General features: G+C 44.1%; 1 protein-coding gene across 6 annotated transcripts in view; it reads left to right on the top strand.

The window, feature by feature from the left end:
- Nucleotides 1–27,014, top strand: part of PRLR (prolactin receptor) — a 175,904-nt gene that overhangs the window by 128,478 nt on the left and 20,412 nt on the right. For 4 of the 6 annotated variants that reach the window (XM_019930156.3, XM_019930157.3, XM_019930160.3 and 1 more), the window contains 3 exons: nt 19,615–19,727; nt 22,615–22,747; nt 24,156–24,325. In XM_019930156.3, the coding sequence (XP_019785715.2) occupies nt 19,615–19,727; nt 22,615–22,747; nt 24,156–24,325 (416 nt within the window). Of the gene's footprint in view, nt 1–2,391; nt 3,207–19,614; nt 19,728–22,614; nt 22,748–24,155; nt 24,326–27,014 lie in introns of those variants that run through there. The other 2 variants (XM_073802052.1, XM_073802053.1) reach the window with 2 other exon arrangements.

Raw genomic sequence — 27,014 nt, 5'->3', positions numbered from 1 at the left:
AGGATGTGCCGGTACAAGATGGAGCAAGGTAAGGGGAGAGAGAGACTTTGGCACTGGGAGTGGTTTCAGGATGTGGCAGAGATGCTCAGATTTCTGGCCATAGACAAGAGAGTGGGGCATTAACCCTTCAGTCCACCAACTGCCGCTCTTCCTTACCACCCTTTGGACTTCCAGATTCTCCCACTTTCTCCACCTTCTTTCCCTCTTTTCCACACTTTAAACTTCTAATTCCTTTTGCTTCGTATCCCAAGGATGACCAGAAGCTGAGGGGCCAGGGTAAAACAAGTACACAGCTTCGCAGAGAGAACCCAGCTGAACTTCTTAAACTCCATTTTAATAAGATGACGCACCCTTTTCTGAGGCTCAGTGCAAGGGGTTTTTCCATGAAATTGCCTCTCATCCACTTGTCAGAAGCTTAATGGCAAATAATAGCTAGTTGCCCCAGGGGATTTAAAATAACCCTAAGATAGACATAATAATGGAATTCTGAGAAGTGGAGGGAGTTCTTAAAAACAAGTGAGCAGGACATCAAGAAATGTTGAAACCCCTCTTTATTGCCCAAGAGATGGGTCACGTGCTCAGACACAACCACTAATTAACACGGGGAGGCTGGCTGTCAACAACTGAAAACTGTTCCATGACACATATAACCAATGTCTGTACCTCACCCTAGTGGGGACTCCGTCCATGTATTTACATTCCAAAATGCCAGGTGTCCGTGAAGTGATTGTTTTTATGGTGTTAAAATTTTTATTGGGATTTTCCCCCTCAATTATAAAAGTAATAACTTTTAATTTTATTTAGGTATTTTAGTAACAATTTATTTTATTACAAAAATAATATTTTTTAATTTTAGAATCATCCTCCCAGAGATAACCACTGCTAATATACCAGGTGCATATATATATATTCCCAGTTTTTCTTCTGTGCACATATGGAGATACATATATTAGAATTGAGGTCAAACACATCCACTTTCTGTACCCAGTTATCTTCTTTCTTTCACATGCTTCCATATCATTAAAAGTTTTATCACATTATTTTTAAAATTAAACAATATTTTGCTGAATATCTATACCATGATCTAGTTAAATAAGCCTTTATGATTTGATATTTAGATTTTTTTCCCAATATTCTTTTTTTATAAATAGCACAGGGGGGATGTTTTGTGTGTGTACAAAATTGTTTTTGCACATTTCTTTTCCTTTGGATAAATTTCTAGAAGTGTATTTTCCAATTCAAAGTGTATCTACAACAGTATGGAGGTTCCTTAAAAAACTAAAAATAGAACTACCGTATGACCCAGCAATCCCACTACTGAGCATATACCCTGAGAAAACCATAATTCAAAAAGAGTCATGTACCACAATATTCATTGAAGCTCTATTTACAATAGCCAGGACATGGAAGCAACCTAAGTGTCCATCGACAGATGAATGGATAAAGAAGATGTGGCACATATGTACAATGGAATATTACTCAGCCATAAAAAGAAACGAAATTGAGTTATTAGTAATGAGGTGGATGGACCTAGAGTCTGTCATACAGAGTGAAGTAAGTCAGAAAGAGAAGAACAAATACCTCATGCTAACACATATATATGGAATCTAAAAACAACAACAACAACAAATGGTTCTGATGAACCTAGGGGCAGGACAGGAATAAAGACGCAGACATAGAGAATGGACTTGAGGACACAGGGAGGGGGAAGGGTAAGCTGGGACGAAGAGAGTGGCATGGACATATATACACTACCAAATGTAAAATAGATAGCTACTGGGAAGCAGCTGCATAGCACAGGGAGATCAGCTCGGTGCTTTGTGACCACCTAGAGGGGTGGGATAGGGAAGGTGGGAGGGAGACGCAAGAGGGAGGAGATATGGGGATGTATGTATATGTATAGCTGATTCACTTTGTTATAAAGCAGCAACTAACACAACATTGTAGAGCAATTATACTCGAATAAAGATGTTAAAAATAAAGAGAAAAAATAAAAATGACAGGCAACTATGTATACTGTTCTTAAAAAAAAAAGTGCATCTATATTCTTAAGGCTTTAACATGCATTACCAGAAAGATTTCACCAATTTACACTCAGAAGGCAAGTTGCCAGCCCCGCCTCTACTGTTGAATAGCCACAAGCATTGGCAAACTCAGTGATACCATCCAGAAACCTCACGGTGTTGGGAAAAGAATAAAATAAATATTTTATAAGGAAATACTTTGAAAATTGGAAATCCTATCAAAACACACATCGCCATTATTATCAATTTTTAAACCACCCAATATAGACAAGGCATTACCCTCTCAACCACATACGCCAATGATTTAGAGCCCGTTAGAGAAAAAATCCTTACCAACTTCCCTCTAAATGCAGCTGACACCCAATACATTTATTTATTCAAAACCATTTATTGAGATTTATATTAAGGATGAGGAACATAGAAGAAAAACTAATAAAATAATAAACACTGTTCTTGACATCCATGAGCTACCGGCCTGGGCAGGTTCAGGAAGAAAGATAAATCAGGTTTCATTATCAGTTCTATGATAGGGTCAGGTCCTGGGTGCTCTGTGGACAGGGCATCCCCCGCTTTGGGGAGACCCAAGGAAGTCCCTGCCTGAAGGAAGGAAAGCTGAAATTGAGGCGAAGGAGGCAGCTGGGCTTTTGAGTGGGCAGCCATGTGTCAATCTTCATTGCTTCTGAAACAGCATGGAGAGATCACATTTTCCATGCAGCCCTGTGCCTGCATAGAAAGGGAGCCGTTTCTGTGGGGCAAAGGCTATAACAAGGCACGTGGTGGGAGGACTTGCCCCATGGGGCATACTCTGAGGAATGCTCATGGTTATTTCTCTAGATATCAGCCTGGTATTTTAGTCTGTGAGACACAGAAGTTGAGGGAGAGCAGGATGGCTTGGGACTGCCAAGGGGATTTAGAGCGGAGTGAAAGGAAGATAAAGGGGTAAGACAAGGCAACTGACAAGGAGAAGAACTTTGGAGGGGAAGACGGAGATGCCTGATAAGGAATCTGGCCAAGGGTCTGCCGTGATATGTGGAACCTGTCCACCCACAAAATCCTTGTTCCTGTTAATCCATGAAGTGACATGGGGCTAAATGTGACCTCCAGAGGGGTAAAGACTGAGAACGAAGACAACCCGTTGGAGGCTGCGACCCTTGGTTCACTCATCCCTCATTCAGTAAGCATGTAAGTGCTCCTGAGGAATTTCCTAAGCAGGAAACCGCTCTTCTGAACTGCCCAGGGTATTAAAGGGAACATTATCTGCTGCTCTTCCCAGACTGACTCACTGGCCACACTTCAGCTCTGTGTGTCTGGAACATGCACAGAGTCTGAAAGAAACGGCGGGGATTATAATGGGTCTTTTTTTTTTTAAACATCTTTATTGGAGTATAATTGCTTTACAAAGTTGTGTTAGTTTCTGCTCTATAACAAAGTGAATCAGCTATATGTATACATATATCCCCATATCTCTTCCCTTTTGCGCCTCCCTTCCTCCCACCCTCCCTCTCCCACCCCTCCAGGTGGTCACAAAGCGCCGAGCTGACCTCCCTGTGCTATGCGGCTGCTTCCCACTAGTATCTATTTTACATTTGGTAGTGTATATATGTCCATGCCATTCTCTCACTTCGTCCCAGCTTACCCTTCCCGCTCCCTGTGTCCTCAAGTCCATTCTCTACGTCCGCGTCTTTATTCCTGTCCTGCCCCTAGGTTCATCAGAACCATTTTTTTTTTAGATATATATATATCCATATATATATTCCATATATATTTATATTTATATTCCATATATATGTGTTAGCATACGGTATTTGTTTTTCTCTTTCTGACTTACTTCACTCTGTATGACAGTCTCTAGGTCCATCCACCTCACTACAAATAACTCAATTTCATTTCTTTTTATGGCTGAGTAATATTCCATTGTATATATGTGCCACATCTTCTTTATCCATTCATCTGTCGATGGACACTTAGGTTGCTTCCATGTCCTGGCTATTGTAAATAGTGCTGCAATGAACGTTGCGGTACATGACTCTTTTTGAATTATGGTTTTCTCAGGGTATATGCCCAGTAGTGGTATTGCTGGGTCATATGGTAGTTCTATTTTTAGTTTTTTAAGCAATCAAGGACATTCAGAAAGGCATTCCAGACATCCAGGTGCAGATCAGTCCCTCTGCTGAGGCACTCCCATAAAAGCATCCCAAGCCACTTATATTTTGACTTGTAAATAAGCTGGTAATTGACAGAACTGGAGGTATCAGCAAAGCAGCAAACTTCCCTTCCAAATTATATTGTTCTTGTCATAATATTAAAATTAATTTCTGTCTCTGAAGCTGAGTTGAGAAGCATGGTATGGGATGTCTGCCAGGCCAAGGATGAAATATCATTATGGATAATATTACAAGAATGTTTACAAAGATAAGGAGAAATTGACTAAACTTTTAGATACGGACTTCCTAATCTTTTTTTTCCCTTGGTAATCTCAGAGAGGGTTGTCTGGAAGACACACCATCAACTACACGTTGCACAAAGAGATGATGCTATTATTGTAAAGCAGTGAGTCAACGATGATTTACTGGGTTCTGCCAGGCCAATGTCACGGTAGCCAAATACGCAGACGTTTGCGTGGGCCTTTGTATTTCCATGTGCAAATGCACTGACACAGGAAACCTAGCAACCAATTGGGAGTTAGGCCTACTGGTTGTTAATATACATTTGTAGGATGGTGGACTTATTAAGAAATCTATAGAGGGATTCTTTTATAATTGACAATAGCACTTACGTTTTAAGGTGTTAAGCATATTATATTCTCTTTTTCTAAGTGCTGTTGTCTTACTTTGGGCTACACAAGTGCATCACTATCCAAAGCTCACTTATCCAGCAACCACATCTCAGTTGGCTTTGTCCCCCATCTGTCCTAGAGTTCGCATTGATGAACACGGGCAGCTTTATTGGAAGAATCCATAAGGTCTCAGAACATAGCCCTCAGTAATATGGAGGGCCTATTGCTTAATGGGAAGAATGTATTGTGGAGCTCAAGTCAAGTGCTCTTTCAATGGATCTGTGAATCAAAATAATATATTGTGTATGGCTTTATAAAAGTAGTCAGTCAGCCATCAACAAGTGTTGTTGAACACCTGTGGACACGTGTGTTCAACACACGTGACAGTGTGTTGAATGTGACAGTGTGTGGGGCTGAAAATGCAGAGGAAGCAAGGCACAGGTTACTCGGAGACTTTGATGATGGTATTCAAGAAGGAACAGTGGCAGTGGGCCAGATGTCAGGGGCTTCCTTCTTATTTACAGCTCTTCTACTTGGTTAAATACGGTAGTTACCATCTAAACTAAGCTGCATTGATTGTCTCTGGATTATCCCTGGATTAGTCATCTAGGTAAGGCTAGTCATTATAACACCCAACCTCTCTCTGTCTCAGAAGCTTAACAACCAAAATTTGTTTCTCACCCATGTCCCAGTCCAGTGGGCATCAGAAGAGGACTCAGGACCCTTCCATCTATGGGCTGTACTAAGCCCATACGACTGAAGTCTTCCATTTCATCATCCTCTGGGCAGTAATGGATCAGAGAGAGAGAGAGAGAGAATGTGTGACTATCTTATAGACCAGGACTAGACGAAAAGTACATCATTTCTGCCCACTTTCAGAGGCCCCAACTCCTTCACCTGTCTCTGTCTAACTACAGGGGAGCCCATGAAGCAAACTTTAACTCTCTGCCCAGAAGGAAAAGGAGAACCAAATTCTGATGGACGCTGGAAGCTTTTGCTACTCCTGTGGTCTCCCAGGATTCTAACCGAGATGTAGAAAAAAGCAGGAATTAGAGAGGAAAAATGCTTTCGACACATTCTTGAAAATTTCTTCTTAGATATTGCAACTTTCTCAGATAGGCACACAACCCGCTTTCAGTGCTCTAAATATTCTCCTATCAGGCACTTGGCCAAAGCACTTCATCTCTCCAGGCCTTAGTTGCCCAACCTGTAAAAGGGAGAGGTTGGATCAGAATCCTTCCCTGTCTTTTTTTCTCCTTTCATATCCAAAATGCCATGATTCTAGAATTCCTGCTGTTCATTTCCTCTTGAGACAAATAACCAGGGAGCCAGAGAGGTAATGCCAGTTGGTCAACAATTTATTGTTTTTAATTTTATGTTTAGCTTCCCTTCTCACTTCCCAAGACCACATTTCTAGAAATGGAAATATACATAAAGACCAGGTTGGTACCAATATAAGAGTGATGATTATTTAAGTTGTTTTGTGTTTGGATGAACAGCACATTCACAGACACATATACAACACACACAGAGATCCCTCTGTGAAAAAATAATCTCGTTTGAACAGTCTTGTGAGACATATGTTCTCCTCCTACTGCTCTTGCCCTGGATTAGTCAGTTCTGCAGTGTAACAAACGATGCTCTCTCAGTGGCTGGCAGCACATTTCCCTTTTGCTCACTTTACTAAGGACTGTGGCTCAGCAGCAGGTTGGCCGTGGCTCTGCTGGGATTGGCTGGACTCAGCCGAGCTTATCTGGGCTCCACCTGTTTTCTCATTCTGGAACCCAGCTGGAGGGAGTAGGTACCATGTGGCACATCCGGAGGGCATATGGAGAACAAGAGTAGGAAGGCCTCAGCCAATAAATACAATACCATGCAATTGTATGTAAGGCTCTGTTTGGATACAGCAAAAACAATCACAACCACTCACATTCCATTGACTAGAGTTTTTCATGTGGCCAAGTCCAAATTCATTGAGATGAGATGTGTACTCCACCCACAGGGCGCATGGGAAGCCTTAAAGAAAAACACACAGCAAAAGAGTTGTGAGTTTAAGTTTTATTCAAGGACCTTACTGAGGACTACAACCTGGGAGACAGCCCCTCAGTAGCTCGGAGGGAACCTTTCTGAAGAGGTAAAGGAGGAGAGAGTTTATATATGATTCTTGGCTAGGAAATACATGCAATTCAGTATACATCTTGTAAAAGATTAATGCTGAAATGCACACACTACTATATATAAAATAGATAACCAACAACAAAGACCTACTCTATAGCACAGGCAACTATACTTATATCTTGTAATAACCTATAATGGAAAAGAATCTAAGATAGATAGATAGATAGATTTAACTGAATCACATTTCTGTACACCTGAAACTAACACAACATTGTAAATCAACCAACTATATTTCAATAAAAATTGAAAAAAAATAAGATTACTGCTGGTCACAAGAATGGATATCTCAAGTTAATGGTTTTTTTGCTCTTCTACGTGTGGGAGGATGCAAGAATCTGGGTTCATTAAAATTCTCCCCGATCTGTGCATCCAACCATCCAAGGGGCTGTTTTTCCAAAGCCAAGTGCCTCATCCCATTTTTCATCCTCTGTTCCTCTTAGGGTGCACTGCAGTGGCTGACAACTTCATCTTTATAGAGTTGGGGAGTGAGCAAACTCTTTGTTCTTCTTTGTTTACACGAGTGTGTCTAATGACAATGGATGGGGGTATGGAATCCTCTGACTGGGAGGGAGCAAAGAGTTGGGGACTATAATCCAATCTGCTCACACCCCCATTGCCTCCACTGAAATTCTAATGGCAACATTTCCCATAGAATGGATGCCACTCTACCTTAGTTCTTCCACTGTGGAAAGTTCTTGGGTAGGAGAGAGTTAGGAGGGAGAAGCAGTCAGCAATGGGAGAATGGAGGAAATTTAACAAACATTTATATAGTCTTCATTGTAGACTGGGCACTATCTTAAGCCCATTACCAATACCAACTCTCTGAATCTTCGTCATAGTTCTGTGAGGTTGATCCGTGCATTATTCCCATTTTACAGATGAGGAAACTAAGGCACAGAGAAGTAAGTTACCTGTGATCACACATCTAGTAAATGACAGGACAGGATTCCAACTCAGATAATTTGGCTCCAAAATCTCTCTTCTTAAATACTCTGAAGGGAAGAGAAATGGGAGGATTCCAGCACCATGGATTAGCTAGTTGCTGATACGATACAATTTTAGGGGAGCAAGGATACCAACTTCCTCTGGAAGGGGCAGACATTGTTTCAGTAAGACATGACATGTTTTCCAGAACATAGACAAAACTGAACATTCTGAGATTACTGGGATTTAGGCCACTGCCCTAGGCACTGTCCTGCATAGTCTCTGCTCTAATGGAGCTTACAGACTAGTGGAAGGAAACACACCATCAACAAACAAATGAGGAAAAATATCATGGGTCAGTTGATGGTATGAGCTGTGGAGAACAGTGAAGTGGGGTGAGGGATGAAGAATGTGGAACAGTGCTGGAGATGGGGTTTGAAGACAGTGGTCAACGAAGATCTTGCTGATAAGGTGACATTTAAGCAATGGCTTGAAGAAGGTGAAGGAGATAAATATTAATATTTGATAAATGAATGAATGAATACTCAACCATATTTAAGTATCCTGGTGAAACAGGAAAAAAAAAAACAAAAACAAGTTACCTTATTACTCAGACCTGGCCAGGCCCGCCCTCCCCTGGCATAATTCAAGCTGATCTTCTGGTTGAGTCCGGATGCTCTTCCTCCGTCACGTGGCTGCTGCCACTTCCAATTTCACCAATGAATTTCCTCCAGGGTGGAAGAGGACACACCTATGATCTCTTTAAATGGCCGAGGGATTTTTCTGGGAATGTGCAGGAGTCACATGGTAGCAATTGTTCACCTGCTCTGGGCTGCAGGGTGGGAGGAAGGGGGCTGATCTGGGCTGTTATTATTAGTCTGTGTGCCTGCACATGCATGTTAGACGAGGCTGAGCATATTTTGACAGGGAGGTGAGCCAGATGCGAAAACAGACAGATAATAGAATTACTGAGCAAAATGGGTAAATGAGAAGGTGTGAAACCTTCGGAAGCGTGCAGAGATTAAACCTGGTTGATATCAAGAATGCAGAGGGGGACTTCAGGGGACTTCCCTGGTGGCGCAGTGGTTAAGAATCTGCCTGCCAATGCAGGGGACATGGGTTCGAGCCCTGGTCCGGGAAGATCCCACATGTCGCGGAGCAACTAAGCCCGTGCACCACAACTGCTGAACCTGTGCTCTAGAGCCCGCGAGCCACAACTACTGAATCTGCGCCCTAGAGCCCGTGAGCCACAACTACCGATCCCGCGGGCCACAACTACTGAAGCCTGCGCATCTAGAGCCCGTGCTCCGCAATAAGAGAAGACACCGCAATGAGAAGCCCACGCACTGCAACGAAGAGGAGACCCCGCTCACCGCAACTAGAGAAAGCCCGCGTGCAGCAACGAAGACCCGATGCAGCCATAAATAAATAAATAAATAAACTTATTAGAAAAAGAAGAATGCAGAGGGGCGCTTTACTGCTCTCTAGGAATGAGACGGACCAGGATGAGAAGGGGCCAGGACCTTGAAACCTATCATTCCTCCCAAGAAGAGCAGGAGAGTCGACAATGAGAGGGACAGCGCAAGACGGAAGGGGTCAGGCGACAAGCTGAGCTGTAAGGAGGCAGCATCTGGGAATTCTGCCAGGCATTCAGAAAGACGGTCCAGCCACACACCATGGATGCTGGGGCCAACAGAATACGGGGATGCAGGCTGGCCCTAGGAGTCAGCCACTGATCTGGGCACTGAGCAGAGATCCAGGGCCTGAAGGGCCTGTTATGGAAGAAATGGGGTCTTAACAGTTGACCACGCAGGATTCCAGCACCAGGAACAGAACAGGACCCGATGCAAGCCTTCCCTGGGCTTCTCTCACTGCATGGGTATTGTGCCCAGAGCCTGCAGGTGGAGCTCAAGTGGCCCCAGCTATGGAAAGCTGTGGCAGGCAGGTCAGGGCACTCTCCGGGCTGGGTGACTAGACACACACTGAAAATGTTCTATCACAGAAGAGCCAGGCTACTGTGAGAGGCGCACTTACAAGGGTCAAGGTGAGCCGAGTTTTTAGCTTATGGTTACGGGGGGTTCGTTTGCTTGATTTTGGTGTTGCGTACCATATCTAGAAAGCTAACGTGTTAAGCAATTGGAAGTCCCACTAACCTCCGATGCAGTTGTCAACAGGAAGGAGCAAAATAATAACCTTGCAGCCTCAACAAACAGAGGCAGCAATGGGGGGAGTCTGACCAGGACCCCGAAGAAGGCCGGGTTAAGTCAGCACAGAGAGGGAGGCAGATGAGAGGAAAGGGAGGAGGGAAGGGATCCTGGGTTCACGAGGTCTCCCCCAGTCAGAAAAGGCTCCCTGCAAGCCTGCATTAAGCTGGCCTGAAAGTTTCAACTGCCCCCAAGTCTTCCTCTTACATGGGGGGACGCCGAGCCCAGAGAGGTGGAGCGAGGGGTATGCTGGTCAAAGTTTAACAACTGCTCTTCCAGGAGAAAAACAAGAAGAAAGAAACATTCTGATTTACAGCATTTGTCAATTCCCACCATAGAAGTACTCCCACTACAGCTGATTTCAAGCTACCAACAGGAAGCCCGCTGGCTTACAACATTCCTTGAAAATGTAACAGTTGCTCCCTGGTGTAGACCTACACCCCCGGGGAGAGTGCCCTTGACCTCGTAGCCCTCCTCACAAGGAACCCTCAGCTCAGGGCAGTCCTTTTAGGAAAATGCCCTTTCCAGGCCCAGAGGATGGAGGCGGATCCAATCCTACCTCCTAACCAGTAGCTGCCTTGCCTAGTCCTTTATGCTATAATCAGCTCCTTAAGAATCACCTAAGTGCTTGCTAAAAATGCCCCTTCCAGTACCAGCTTGCAATCAGTAGATAAATAAGCCCTGGAGATCTCATGCAGAGCGTAGTCATTATAGACAACAATGTATTATAAACTTCAAAGTTTCTAGGCGACTAGATCTTAATTGTTCCCATCACAGAAATGATTGTTACGTGACTTGCTAGAGGTTTTAGCTAATGCTGCACAATTATATTCCAATAACATTTTTTAATTTAAAAAATGCCCCTTCCTAGGTCCCACCCTCCAAAAATTTTGACTCGTTGTATCTGGGATGGGCAGTGGTGCCCAGAACAGACTCTAGAAGCAGTGCCCAAGGAACATTCACTGCTATTGAAGGACCATACCTAGATCCCCGCAGCACCCGGTATCAGAGCCGACTTTGGGAAGGGAGAGTGTGCTGAGAGAGCCCTTTATCAGAAAGAGGGATGCCTTAGTTGGCTCAGAACCCGTGGTCCCAAGGTCCTCTGACCTGTCCACCAAGCCATGGCTGGGCTGGGTTCTGTGCGTTGGAGCTTCTTGAAGGTAGGGGCCACTACTCCTTTGTAGCCATCAGAAGTGCAAAGCATGGTGGATAACAACCCAGATCGTGGAGCCCAGCTGCAGAGTTCCTCTCCCTCCATACACTGCTCACTAGCTGTGTGACCTCAGACAACTCATGGAGCCTCTCTGGGCTCCAGTGTCCTCATCTGTAAAATGGACATTTTCATAGAACTTACATCTCAGTGCCTGGCATGTAGTGTGTCCTACACGAGGGTTTGCTGATTTTATCACCACACAGTTCTGAGCACACTGGAGGCTTTTAAGATAAGCTTGTTGGTTTAAACCACTTACCCCCTTGGGCTTCCATCTCCTCATCTTTGACATGGGAGCCATGACATAGTAGTAGGAACAATAATAGCTTTCCTGCCTCTGCACAGGATTATTGTAAGAATAAAATATGACCATGATGTGAAAGTGCTTTAAACACTACAGATCACCGTGTAAATGTTTTGTCATTTTGTCTTTGGTGTTGTTGTTAATTTGAGGCAGGACTCCCAGTCTAAAGACTGGATTCCCATTTCTGCTGTGCTGGCTGAGCTGTGTGATGGTGGGCAAAGCCAGCTACCTCTCTGAGCCTCGGTTTCCTCTCCCATCGAGGGAAGCCTCCTAGCAGAGACATTATATGTGTTAGGCGGCATCAGTGGTTCCCAGCCCTGACTTTACATTGAAATCATCTGGAGGGCTTTGTTAAAATGTCCATGTGCCAGTGGACCCAACTCTGAATCAATCAGAACCTCTCGCAAGACATAGGAGTTTGTCCATTTAAGAAGTTCCCTACATGGTTCTAATGTGAATCCTGGACTGAAAACCACTGGAGTCTGGAAAAGCTTTGTAAACTGCAAAACTAAATGTACAATTTGTGGATTTTTTCTTTTTTTTGGTGTGCGGGCCTCTCACTGCTGTGGCCTCTCCCGCTGTGGAGCACACGCTCCGGACGCGCAGGCCCAGTGGCCATGGCTCAAGGGCCCAGCCGCTCCACGGCATGTGGGATCCTCCCGGACCAGGGCACGAACCCATGTCCCCTGCATCGGCAGGCGGACTCTCCACCACTGTGCCACCAGGGAAGCCCTGTGGATTTTTTTAATTGATGGTCTTATGAGGAACTAGTTCCTCTGAAAATCGAGCCAAAGGGCAATTTCCACCATCTGTCTGAAGTGTGCACTGACTGGGGAAAATTGAAACTCACCCAGTTCCTATTCTTGCCTTCAAGCCCAGGAGGCTGAGTGAAAATAAGCCTCTCTGAGAGCAAAGATGCTGCTGGGATGTTGCGGCCAGTGAGAGGAGTCGGTGTAATTGGATTTGGAAGCGATGCCTCCAGCCGTGGGGAAGCATTCAGTGTCCTGTTTTATTAAAGTGACTCCCGTGCAAAGGCACATACATCACTGTGAGCGATTTACCCCAATTAGGTTAGGGGCCAGGAGATCTTTCTATATAAGTCCCCAGGTGCAGTACCAACCCTGATTTGGCTCCAGTTTGGACAAATCCGATCTCTGCTAATTGCCTACCTCTTATATCGCACAGCTGTGGTCATGCACAGCCTAATCCCTCTGCTTGGATGCATTTTCACAGAGAGTCTTCAAGAAGTTCGAGAAGTTCTGGGATTCACACGAGAGGAGGGAGGGGGTGTCTGGAATCAGAGGTGGACATTCTCTAACTGTCTCTCTACTATTTCTAGTAACATCCACACAGCCATGATGTTCTGACTAAACTGCTGGGCTCGACTGGGATGGTCATTTTACATAGAAGTGGTTCCCTTATGGAAAGTGCTAGATGTTTCCCACCAAAGGATATCTCAGGACAGGGAATGAGAAGGCAACCTGTTTAAGAAGCAATAAAATGTAAACTTGATCACTGCAGTGATAAAAAAAGACAAGAAAAGAAAAGAAAAATAATAATGGATGACATATGAGCAAACGTCCTGCTGTGAAATTTCAAACAAATGTGTAACTATGATTTCTGGGCTATGGACAGATAAACACTTCAGTGCTGTGGGCACATGTTTGCATGCAACCCAGGAAGAGCTAGGACCTTCACCTCCCCACCCTCAGGCCAGGGTTCTCCTAGCACTGTATCCGCAGCATTCAATGTCTGCATTCAGGATGGCTGCCATGTTATCCTGAAAACCTCTTCAGATTCCCCTGTCAAAGACAGAACACTAAACTGGCTCTAAGTCTAGTGTTTGACAACTAGCACAGGACCAGTTCTTCTGCGTGCAGATTAGCGTCCCCTATCTTAGATTCTTGTTCTGCTTTTTCAACTTTAAGGCTTCAGGGATTCACTTATTCTCTCTACAGTCATTGACCATTGATTTGGGGCAGAGCTTGTAAAACGGCCTTAATCTTGAGCCTGGTGTGAAATAGCTAATCCTTCCTGCTGCTCTCCCCACCCTTAGCAGATTATGTCCTCTGCTTTCCAAACTAAATATTAGCATTCTATATTGGAAAGACATGCCAGATTCCTGGAAGTCAAAAGGTACCTGTGGGGTTCTGGCCCTGTTTTGTTAGCCTCAGGCCATCTAACAGGTGGAGCAACAGGTAAGGAGACCCAGAGGGCAGAGGACACCAACCCAGCAGACCCCAAAGGGAGCAGCTAACACAATCCCCAACATTTCAAACAATGGGTGAATGTATTTCAAATTTGTTTGCAAGAAATGAGATTGTTTGCATTTTTAGGACCAGACAGGCATTTGGAACTTAATTTGCATTTATAGTCAGGAGGTGTGGCAGGTGGTGTCCTAACCATTGATGGTAGAGAAGTGAAAGTTGGGGAGGAGCGCAAAGTAGGTATGAGGTGTGCAGGGCTCCCCTGCCATCGGAGTCTTGATCGATCTTAGCAAAATCCAAAGTTTACCAAAAACTGGAACCCTCAAATGTCCATCAAGAGTAGAATGAGGAAATAAATTATGGTCTTTCATTCAATGTAATATGAATGAAGATGAATGAGGTGAAGTGAAAATGAATTTTGTATGAGTCCAATGTAACAACAAGATTGAATCATACAACAATGTGAAATGAAAGAAGCCAGACACACCCACTAAAAAAATGCATATTGTATGATTCTATTTCTCTAAAGTCCAAAAGTAAGCAAAATTAATCTGCAGTGTTAAGTCAGAAGAGTGGTTCCTCTTGGGAAGGGGTGGGTAGAGATTGGGGCGAGGCACCAGGGAGATTTCTGGGATGCTATTAGTGTTCTATTTCTTGACCTGATGGTAACATAGACATATTCACTTTGTGATAATTCATTGAGCAGAATACTTATGATTTGTGCATTTCACATGTGTGACATTCTTTAAAGAAATTCAAATCTTGGATGGGGCCCTGCTTATCCATGGGAATTGGGCTTGCAAGAGCTAGGTAGGTCCTCAGAATCCGGGCCCAGCATGCTAGGTTCATTTCTAGAGTCAGGGAAACTGAGTCAAAATCTGAGTAGAGCATTGGGGCAACAGTAGCAGATGAGGCAAGACAAGGTGAGAATTGCATTCACTTCAAGACCACCTGACACCAGGTCTTGGGAGCAAGTCCCACAAAATGGTAGGACTGAGATTTCTGGCGTTTGGGATTGGCTCGGGGCCCGGATGAGCCAGCATAGGCAGATAAAGTCTACCAGGGGGTAAAGGGTGAAAGCTCAGGTCTGTTGTGTTTTTTTTTTTAACACCCTTATTGGCATATAATTGCTTTACAATGGTGTGTTAGTTTCTGCTGTATAACAAAGTGAATTAGCTATACATATACATACATCTCCATATCTCCTCCCTCTTGCATCTCCCTCCCACCCTCCCTACCCCACACCTCTAGGTGGTCACAAATCACCGAGCTGATCTCCCTGTGCTATGCGGCTGCTTCCCACTAGCTATCTGTTTTACATTTGGTAGTGTATATATGTCCATGCCACTCTCTCACTTCGTCCCAGCTTACCCTTCCCCCTCCCCATGTCCTCAAGTCCATTCTCTACGTCTGCGTCTCCACTCCTGTCCTGCCCCTGCTTTCTCAACTCTTGGCCTGTGTAGATGAGACTTGGCTTAATGGAAAAGAGTGATGAAGGGAAGCGTTTGGACAGAGAATCTGAACCGGATGAGCATTAATGCAGAGCAAGGTGAGGAAGAAGAGGGTTTGTGGGGTCATACCAGAGTGGGACATAGCACCGTGAGAAGGCACATTTGAATAAGATTACGGAGGAGCGTAAAGATGGGAGGGTCTCTGAGGATTCAGAAGCGAGGAAGCCAAGACAGTTTGTCATGGGCAAGGCGTGGAGGCTGCTGACTTGCTACAGACCTGCTTTTCAGTTTTAATTTTTGCATTTTTAAACCACAGTCACACTAGGGGAGCTACTGAGGAGTGAAACCAAGATAGCTGTCCTCTGGTGGGAGTATAGGGCTAGCTTTTTCCTAGTTGGACTCCAAATATTTGGAGCCATTAACCACTATAACCATCACTAAAAGCGGCCTGTGGACACTCTTCAGATGTTCCAGCCCCACTTAGAGTGAATAATCTTGACCAAGATCCTGCTGCAATGGGGGAGTTGACTCAGAGAGACAAAAACAAAAAAATTTTTAAGTTATTTACACTTTTTTCATTGAAGTATAGTTGGTTTACAATGTTGTGTTAGTTTCTGGCGTACAGCAAACAGCAAAGTGAGTCAGACTTCAGATCTGAATATAATATCTGACCCAAATATTCTTTTTTGGATTCTTTTCCATTATAGGTTATTACAAGGTATTGAATATAGTTCCCTGTGCTATACAGTAGGATCTTGTTGTTTATGTATAGTGGTATCTGTTAATCCCAACCTCCTAATTTATCCCTCCCCCCGACTTTCCCCTTTGGTAACCATAAGTTTGTTTTCCATGTCTGTGAGCCTGTTTCTGTTTTGTAAATAAGTTAATTTGTATCAACATTTTTAGATTCCACATGTAAGTTATATCATATTGTATTTGTCTTTGTCTGACTTATTTTACTTACTATGATAATCTCTAGGTAATCCACATTGCTGCAAATGGCATTGTTTCACTCTTTTTTACGGCTGAGTAATATTCCATTGTATATATACACCACATCTTCTTTATCCATTCATCTGTCGATGGACATTTAGGTTGTTTCTATGTCTTGGCTATTGTAAATAGTGCTGCTGTGAACATTGGGGTGCATGTATCTTTTCGAATTAGAATTTTTGTCCTTTCCGGATATATGCCCAAGGGTGGGATTGCTGGATCATACTGTAACTCTATTTTTAGTTTGAGACAAAAACCAAATTTATCCCCAGCCTCATGTCCACCAGCCATAAAAATGATCAGTGGACAGCAGGAGGTATGCCTAGTGTGGGGAGAGACCACAGTAGATGGTCAGGTTAACAGTCAGCATAGCAAAATGGGCAGTTGGGGTTATCTTTCTCTCTGAAGGTTTACTTACCCCACTGTGTTTACCCTGCTGGAGAGTCAGTTGCAGGATGAGTTGGGAATCATTATTTATTGAAACACAGTAATGAGACCACTATGAGTGTGTCCAATCTCTGACATGGGGGTTTCAAGGCGTCAGAAACTACCCATGGCTAGTCAACAGATTCCAGGATATCTTAGGAAATCCCAGAGGAGCTCATTCCTTTTTAGTTTATAAAATGCTTCCTGAAAGCATTTTTATTGGAAAACTTTATTTAGGAGAGTTTCTTTGAGCCTGGACCAGCATACCAGGAAGCATAAGTGATGAAAGTATCTGCTCCTGTCTGCTCCACCCTGCTCCCCATCCAGGCATTTCTTTTTCAAAACATGTGGACCCCTGATTTGGAAGAGCTGTCTAGTTAGCACGTGACCTCGCCCAAAAGGTGTGATTTATAGCAGTTGATCTCAAGTATTTTGACGCAAAAAGAGAAGGGAAGTTTCAATAAAATGATATTATAGAACTTCTTCAGCCAGTAGGTAGAATTCCCATCCCCAAGCCAGGCTGAGATCAGATCTTTAGGACAAAAAAACTCTTTCAGGTCTAGATGGATCCAGTGAAGCTGGATTAGGGAGAACAGCGGTGTTTGAGATCCTCAGGCACAAGTATGGCGGTTGAGCTCACTGAGTCTTGGCTCTGTTGACTCCACACCCGTTCGAGGCTGGGGTGCTGTTCACCTTGACTCAGTCACTGTGGTCTCCACCGTCTCCCCCATAGAATGGGGAATAATTGCACGTTCATCACACACTGTCCACAAATGAGGATGATTCATCAGACGCTCTCAGATTTGCCAGATTCCTCTCTCCCAATGGCACGTGACTGACAATTTACTACGCCTTTCTACACTTTCATTTCCTCTTCTGTTAAAAGGGGTGGTAATGGAGAAAGACAAATATCAGATGATATCACTTACATGTGGCATCTTTAAAAATGATACAAATGAACTTATTTACAAAAAGGAAACAGACTCACAGACTTAGAAAACAAACTTATGGTTACCAAAGGGGAAAGGTTGGGGGGAGGGGTAAATTAGGAGGCTGGGATAAACATATACACACTACTATGTATAAAATTGATAATCAACAAGAACCTACTGTATAGCACAGGGAACTCTGTCCAATATTCTGTAACAACATATACGGGAAAAGAATCTGAAAAAGAATGGATATATGTATATGTATAATTGATCCACTTTGTTGTACACCTGAAACAGCATTGTAAGTGAACCTACTCCCATATAAAATAAAAATTACATTAAAAAAAGGGGGGATTGTAATAGCCCATGCTATGCACAGGGGTACTGTGAGGGCTCAGTGCAATCTGGATGATTAAGACACTCAGCACAGGGACTTCCCTGGCAGTCCAGTGGTTAAGACTCTGCCCTTCCAATGCAGGGGGTGCGGGTTCGATCCCTGGTCAGGGAACTAAGATCCCACATACTGCGTAGCACAGCCAAAAAAGATTTTTTAAAAGACACTCAGCACGATGCCTGGCCCATGGTAAGTGTTCCATACATAGGAGGAATGACTTGAAACCCATTATGAGCCTTTAGCATCTTGATTTAATTAGGTGACCCTGAGGGGTTAGATAGAGCAGGTGGCTTAGAACGTGTCACCTGGGAGGATATTCAAAAAGAATCCTGAAAAAGCAACTAGGAGGTCCCCAAAGAACAGGATACTGGCTACTTCACAGGAGTTGTTACTGACCCAGGAGCCCCAGTTATGAGAGAGTCGCTTGATGGCTCCTGTGTGCACCGAACCTCTACTGTCACTAAGATTTCTATTTCCGAGTACGTCGCAGAGGGAGTAGTAGCAGGTGGAAGGCTTCAAGAAGTTGTCTGTTAGGTGGTGTGAGGCTGGCAGATGGTGATCCGCCCTCTGACCAGGAGGAATGGACAAAGGAAGGCTGGTCTTTTCAGGGCTCATCAAACAGCACTTAGTCATTTCCAACGTCCTTAGACGGGCAGCCTTGCCCCTGGATGCCCTTCCCCTGATTTAAAAAAACCCATAAATTTTAAAGGGAAAATGTAAGCCATGGGTTTCCAAGAATTTACACTTACTTCATCAAATCTATTGTTTTCCGAGAGTTGTGTGGAGTCCAAAAAGACTAATGAGCCTTTTCCAAATGTCTTTAAAAATCCTTTTTTCTTAGAAGGACATTTAGAGGCTTTAAAAGTTGTTCCAAGGGTAAAAATAATAATATAATAATAAATTTCTCAAAACTCCCAACCCCTGCAGGTTCAAAATTTGCTTAATTCTTGAAACCCAAGGGACTTGAATTATTACTGGGATTTGTCATTTCTTGTTTATGGGGCTTTTCCAAAGGGGAAAAAGGAACCATGTGGAGGTTCACTAGAGTTCACTGCATCGTTCACAGCCATGCCCATAGCCCAGAAGGCTTCCAGAGTCTTCTCAACCTGAACCTTCAGGCGAAGCCCCCCTTACTTGGTGGCATCCGTGAGGCCAGGTTGGAGTTAAACTGAATGCCCTGACTTTTTCAGCCTGGCTTAATTTTGGCTGGAGGATCAAAGCCCTCCCAGAACAATTCTTTTGTAGGGAATACAATCTATGTCACGTAAAACAGGTGATCTATCGTTAGTTGACTGTGGGGTGCAAAGAGAACAATTTTTCCTTGGGGTGTGTGCAAAGAGCCAGCTGTGGCTGGGCTGCCCTTGAACGTTGTCATCTGATGACCTCTGGTGGTGGCATTTTTCCCAGCATGTGTGCAGCGATGCTTCTGAGCCAAGCCATCCTTGTCACATTTTCCTACATTCCTTTCCTCCTGTTTTGTTATTCACGTTCAGCAAGGAGCAAGAATCAGTTGCAAACACCCAGAGTAAAGTGGTGCATGTGCCTGACCAGACTGTCGTTTCAAAAGAGTTGCCTGTGCCTTCTCTTTCAGTGAACCTCTGATCCATTTCCTGTGGAAAGAGAAGGGAGCCAACATGAAGGAAAATGTGGCATCCACAGTGGTTTTCATTTTGCTACTGTTTCTCAACACCAACCTTCTGAATGGTAAGTAAGAGACTGTCCTGTTCTCTTTCATTCCCTGGGGTGTTTATATGAGAGGAGGGGAGAATCCATCACAGTCCTCTTGCAATGCAGTTATGAGAAATGAAAATGTCCATGTCATTTGCTGCTATTAAATTATTTACAATATTTTGGGGATTAAAACGAATGCAAAAATTAATGCAAAAGAATGAATGCAATTAATGCAAAATCCTGTCACTATGCTGACTTCCATCCTCATTCTGGGAGTGTAGGGAAAGAGCTCTACCAACAACAGACCAGAGTTTCAGTTCAGGTTCTGTCCCTTACTAGCTGTGCAACCTTGAGCCAATTACCTAACCTCTCTGGATTTATACATTTTCAAAGTGAGAATAGTGATGTTTCTTCCACCTCAGATGAAAAGGTGTGTGAGAAAAATCTTTGAAAACCTGTAAACAGTTATAAGGGGATTGCTGTTACATGGTGGGAAATGGGTATAGAGCCAACTCTGTTATGGGGAAATGAAATTCACAACTAGACTAGAGTGTGTGAGCCTGTGTGTGTACACTTCAGTGTATCTACCACTGCGTATTTCTGGGTGTGTATACTTTTGTATACCTGCGTATATCTTAACTTCCTTATATGTGCCTGATTGCAAATGCTTCTCTGGGTATACCTGTCTGTGTACACATTTGTGGGTGTATATTTCTGTGTATGTACCTGTGTGTGTACTGGTGTATACTTCTACAAGTATTCACCCGTGTATATTATTCCTCTGTGGTATGTGGGTGTGCTTCTGATATGGGCTCTATTTGAGCGTGTGTGTGTGTGTGTGTGTGTGTGTGTGTGTGTGTGCCTGTGTGTGGTACCTCTGTGGTTGTTCCTGTGTTTGTGTGCATTTTACAGGGATAGTGAGACTGTCCATTCATTGTAACCATCTCCTCTAAAGTGGGTGAAAGAAACATTTAACTAATTATAATTTCACAACTTTACCCTCCTCTCTTGAGTTTCCTCCAGGTACTATTAATAACCAGTGAAATGTGAGAGAGAGAAGCTTTCAGAGAAAGGACCGCAGAGAGCAGTATAATCCATAACGAAATTTTAAGTATTCAAATAATCAGCAGTGGCCTTAATTGGCTTCTAAATATGCCCATTATTGAGCCATAAGTTTTGTGCTTTTTTAAAAGTAAACTTTCCTTTCTACCTCACATACTCCTCCCTATAGCCACAACAACAAACAAACGAAAAATCGCTTCACCCTGTGAAATTACCCTGAAGAAATGTTCTGTAGAGGAGAGCAACATTACAAACATTGGCAGAGCTGACCCCAGGCTGTCTGGCGTGGACCGTTTTCGGGGGGCTGGGAGGTGGCTGGGCTCCGGCTGACACGCAGCCTGGTGACCTCGGCCCCAGCCTGTGCACCGCATCGTCCCCTTCCATTCAGTTCTTCTTTCCAGCGGTTTTGCCTAGTGCCCTGTCTTCCCACCTGTGTTCTCCTCCAAACTTGCTCTTTCTAACCTGCTAGCAGTTCTACCCAGGAGCCAGTGTGAGGGGTGAAAGGCAAGTGTGGCAGAAAACAGAGAAGCCCCAGAGGCTGAGGGACCACCACCTGGAAGTTCCCCTCTCTGCTCCTGATTTCCTGAACTAAACACCAACTGGGGTTACGTGGCTCGCTGTGGATGGGGCCCCCAGCCCAGCAGCATCAGGGCCACTGTTTCCCTCTTTGGACCTGACAGACAAGGAGTAGAAGAGGGAGCCGGCTCACCAAGAGCTTTGGGGATTAGGGAACTCAAAACCTTCATCCACTTGGCATCGGGTTTTCCACATCAGCTCTTTCAGCCCTGCTAGCTTCCAGCAGGGACTAAGTACAGCTCCTAGATAATGATGGTAGCTAGTAACCGCAAGTGCAGCCACCTGTAGGAGCTGCCATGCCTCCTACCCATAAAGACCCAGGGGGAGAGGGAGAAATATAAGGGAAAAGGGACCAAAAACCCAAATTAGGAAATGGAGGCAGGGAGGATGGGGAGCCAGACTGTGATGCTGAATCGGAGGTCAAAGCTGAATGGAGGGCTTCTCCAGTGGCGCAGTGGTTGAGAGTCCACCTGCCGATGCAGGGGACACGGGTTCGTGCCCCGGTCCGGGAAGATCCCACATGCCGCGGGCGGCTGGGCCCGTGAGCCACGGCCGCTGAGCCTGCGCGTCCGGAGCCTGTGCTCCGCAACGGTAGAGGCCACAACAGTGAGAGGCCCGCGTACCGCAAAAAAAAAAAAAAAAAGTGAATGGAATCAAGGAAGAGTGAAGGGGAAAAGGAAGGGACAGAGAAGATGGGGAGGAAGCAGCTCAAGGGGGAGCCTCGGTGATACAGTGAAAGAACAAGAGAAGAGAGCTGGGTTCATTGTGTGGGAATGGCAGAAAAATGGCGGTTAGTGAGCCAGAGGGGAGAGGTCCAGAGAGCATTGGATTAGCAAATGACCACAGGATGCTGGTGCCTGGGGAAGAATTCTTTGTATGGGGCTGTGGGTGTGTATCCGCTCCATAGACTCCATGGGATTATAGAAGGGCCGCATCCTCTTCCTCAGTCCATATGGGTCCCTACACTCTTGATGCTCACCGTTGTTGAAACTACATCAAATGGTGTAGTATCGCCACCTCACAGTACGCGCGCGCGCACACGCACACACACCCCCGCCCCCACCGCAAAGCTCTCTGAGTCCTGCCAACTTCAGCACAGCCCGCAGAGGAGTGTTGCTGGATGTTGACACCTTGGCACTTCTGAGCCCTCCACCCCTAGGCCTACTCCCGCCGAGACCTCATCACTGGCCTGGCCCCATCAGTCTGCTTCTGTCACCAGCAGAATGGTCAAAGAGTTGAAGAGACCTTAATATTGACGCCAGTGGCTTCTGGCTTTTTCTAGGACAGTCACCTCCTGGAAAACCTGAGATCTTTAAATGTCGTTCTCCCGAAAAGGAAACATTCACCTGCTGGTGGAAGCCTGGGGCAGACGGAGGATTACCTACCAATTACACGCTGACTTACCACAAGGAAGGGTAAACGTTCTCTTCTCTCCTAGCAAAGCGCACCTGGGGTGTCCTCATTCTCAGGGCCACAGGAACACTGACTCTGGGTTAATTGCCACGCTTCCCTGAATGGATACCGATAAGACTCCTGCTACTGGAGGAAGGGAATCAAACATACGCGTCCACATCTTCCTCTTAATGTCCCTGCCGAGCTCCCTCATGCACATGAGCTCAGCCACCACCTCGGCAACACAATCCAGCAATGTTCTCATTGCCTGTCGTAAGTTTAGGTTGTAGCCCAAGGTCACGTGTAAGTGTTTCCTAGGTGCTAGTTAATTTTAGATGCTTGTCTATCAATCTTGTGCCATTTATCATTTTTTGTAATCATTACTTTTGTAACCTAAGAGTATTATCATGTAATCTTTGACAACCGTGGTACCTTAGCTTTTCGAACTTGTTTCTTGTGCAAGAAAATAACAGGCCCTACAAGAAAAGGAAGATGAGGTGTTTTCCTTAGGAAATCCATGGACCCATGATCTCCCAGAAGGCATATTGGGAGCTAAAATTGCAGTGCAGAGTAAACAGGGTGATCTCTGGGCAAGGAGTTCGTCACAGTTACAATGAGACCCTCCTGGAAACCCAGGGACGGCTGTATCCTTCCCCAGTGAAGAAAATATTTACTAGTAGAAACAACTGGCTCACTTCCCAGTGACAGGACTTAGTGGTACGCAAAGCTGCCATCCCTTCTGGGACCCAAAAGGGTGTCATGCAAACAGATCTCAGGAACTCAAGGTGGCGAGCAAAGTGGAATACGCCTGCACACCTCTGTGGTGAGTCTCGCGTGGGGGCCCCCAAGTCTAAACGTGAGCGGCCTAAGGAGCCTCTTGGGCCTGAAATATCTCCTTTCAGAGTCACTTTTCTCTGTGGCTGACTTAGTGTAATTGGAAATACACTGCAGTTTGTATTCCCTTTAATCGTTTTTTAATGAAATGTAATTCAAAACATATGAGCAATAAATGCTGCCTCGTGCATTACCCCCACCCCGTGTGTATGTGCAGGGGAAAGTCCCAGTGTCCTGAGATGACCCAATGGTGGTTCCCTGAGGAAAGCGGTGCATTGGCCACAGAAAACTCAAGTGTTTATTGGCAGGGGGCATATATCACAAAGCCCACAGCAACCTGTAGACAGGAAGGGTTGGTGAGAAACAGAGTCACTGGGGCTGTGATGTGACCCTGCCACCCGTTCTCCAGCACTCTCTTCCCTTTGTCACCCCCAGCTGACATGGGAAGGGCAGGAGAATTTGGGGAGCCCTTCTTCAGCTCTGGTTTTTGCATCTGGAATGCCTGTTCCCCAAAATCCAGTGGTATTGATCTATTAAGAAAAAACTAGACTCTTTTTACCACTTTCTTACTGACTCCTAATACATTACTCGTTGCAGAGAGACATTCACCCATGAATGTCCGGACTACAAAACCGGTGGTCCCAACTCCTGCTACTTTAACAAGAAGCACACCTCCATATGGACGATATACATCATCACAGTAAACGCCACGAACCAGATGGGAAGCAGTTCCTCGGATCCACGTTACGTGGACGTGACTTACATAGGTAAGGGGAAGGGTGATTGGTGAGGAATTTGTTCTCCAATATAAATCTACCAATAGTCAAACTCAGTTTGAGTCTTCTTGGGCTATGGATAGATTCCCATAAAGAAAGATGAGAAAATTCACACCATCCTTGCCAACTGAGTGTTTTAAACCAATTTTTTGGATTTAATTAATTTTTATTGGAGTATATTTGATTTACAATGTTGTGTTAGTTTCTGCTGTACAGCAAAGTGAATCAGTTATACATATACATATATCCACTCTTTTTAAGATTCTTTTCCCATATAGGTCATTACAGAGTATTGAGTAGAGCTTCCTGTGCTATACAGTAGGTCCTTATTAGTTACCTATTTTATATATAGTAGTGTGTATATGTCAATCCCAATCTCCCAATCTATCCCTCCCCCTCCTTCCCCCTTGGTAACCATAAGTTTGTTGTCTACCTCTGTGACTCTATTTCTGTTTTGTAAATAAGTTCATTTGTATCCTTTTTTTAGATTCCATAATAAGGGATATCATATAATACTTGTCTTTCTCTGTCTGACTTACTTCACTCAGTATGATAACCACTAGGTCCATCCATATCGCTGTAAATGGCATTATTTCATCCTTTTTTATGGCTGAGTAAACCAATTTTTATTTATGCTGGTAAGACAGTAAAATCCTTATGCCTTCCTTTGACCCTTCTTCCCATCCCCTTGCATCCAACAGGAATGTTCTATTTAGCTTCCCTTATCAATGCTTCTCTCCAGCCCTCCCCCTGCGACCGATGTCCCCTTCTCCCTTGGCAAGCTGGGATTTCTTTTCTGAGATTTTTCTCCCTGAAAGACAGAACTGCTTCATGGAGTAGCAGCTCTTAGAAGCGTCTCATCTGCTTCTCCACCCACAGGAATTGCTCCAAACTGCTTTGCCCCAAATTCAATTCTCAACATACATATGTTTCTTAGCACCTGGAGCTATTCTTTTCAAAATAAAGAATTTGGGGAGTAAATAGTGCTGCTTGAACAGAAGGCTGAAGGCCAGGGTCACAGCCACGATGTTTGGAGAAGTCTTTAGCAAAGTGAAGCAAAATCGACCTGAGAGCTGCTTCTTGCTGTGCGTGATCAATATTGAGCTGCAGGGCGATGAGACATAACTGCAGTGATCTGTATGGGTTAGCAGGGACAACAAAGGGAATCTTAGGACAAGAGATGGCTTAGGACAAGAGATGGCTTGGCCTTAGCTAACCTAAGGACTAGCTAATTAGGTTCAAGGTCACCCAAGTCTTCCTGACTTACCTAACACCAACCAACAAGGAAAATCAGGCTAGGACTCTCAAGTGTCATCCCATTGGCGTGTTATCAGTGATAGAACCTTAAAAACTAGAAAAGCTTGCAACATCAACTGGTACCCATTTGAATTCTGTCTCTCCCCAGCAAATTATTGCAATGAGCATGGGGATGGAAACAGAACTTGATCTTAGCTTAAGAAAATCAAAAAGTAACCCCACTGACAAGTAGGAATAAAATAAATTCCATTCACATAAATTTACTTGAGATATGAAGTCTTTAAAATGCTAAACACCAAATAATTCCATTTGCATAGTTTCTTTCTTAAATTTCCTTGTCCTCAAGTATTCTGCCCTCAAGTGTTAAAATATTTAAGGTCAAAACAGTGAAAGCAAGAGAAGTTCTGAAATGCACAACTGCTATAATGAAGATTATCCACAAAAACAAAAATGGGATCACTAAAAAGAAGTAGTATGTTTAAAAAAGTGAAATTAACGAATGGATCCAATTCATAGTGACTCTGGAAAACAAATTCTCTGGGGAAAGAATGTGTTGGGCCATACTTTTCAAAATAATAAAAGAAGTGTTCATGGAATTCTCATATAACCCTGCAGCATACAGTGTTGGTGACAGGCCACAGAAGTTCATTTACAACGCAGTTTTAACCACAGTAAAGTCTACCAACTTGAATCTCATCCAGCGATAACCTGCGGTACAAGATATTGGCACATAATCTCTCAGAAATAGATTTCATTGTTGTCACTGAGAAATATTTAGCTATGCTGAGGACACTTGAAATGTGATTCTCAACTGGGTGCTCTCTGCCTCGCATAGGGTACTTGGCAATGGCAGGAAATATTTTTGATGTTTGCAACACAGGGAGAGAGGGCCTCTAATGGGGAGAGGCCAGAGATGCTGCTAACGTCCTACAATGCTCAGGAAGGCCCCTACCACAAAGAATTATCTGGTCAAAATACACATAATGCTGAGGTTGAGAAACTTTGCTTTCAAGGATTCATCTTGAACATTTTACTTGCACCTTTGTACAAAGATGTTTTGATCAGCATTTCTCAGTCTTGTGTTCAAATTAAAACTTATATTAAATAACTGATATTTATTTAGTAAAGCCATATAAAACAATCTTTCTTAGGTATTTACTTAGTAACATACAAGCATTAGGATTAGTGGCAAATTTTCTAAAGCTATTTTTTTAAGCAACTGTAGGGTATAATGCCAAGTCCACTAGAGTTACACTCACCCTTCTCTCACCTGTAGTGGAGACTGATTTGAGGAGGTAAGAAATGAATGGAGAAAATGTGACTGGCCAGCAGGGCTGAGACTAGGGTAAGGCAAGCCAGCACCCTAGGGCCCTCACTCTTTTTTTAAATTTATTTTATTCAAGTATAGTTGATTTACAATGTT

The sequence above is a fragment of the Tursiops truncatus genome, chromosome 3 (assembly GCF_011762595.2).
Source record: "Tursiops truncatus isolate mTurTru1 chromosome 3, mTurTru1.mat.Y, whole genome shotgun sequence".
NCBI lineage: Eukaryota > Metazoa > Chordata > Mammalia > Artiodactyla > Delphinidae > Tursiops > Tursiops truncatus.
This window is presented reverse-complemented; position numbering and strand designations above follow the sequence as displayed.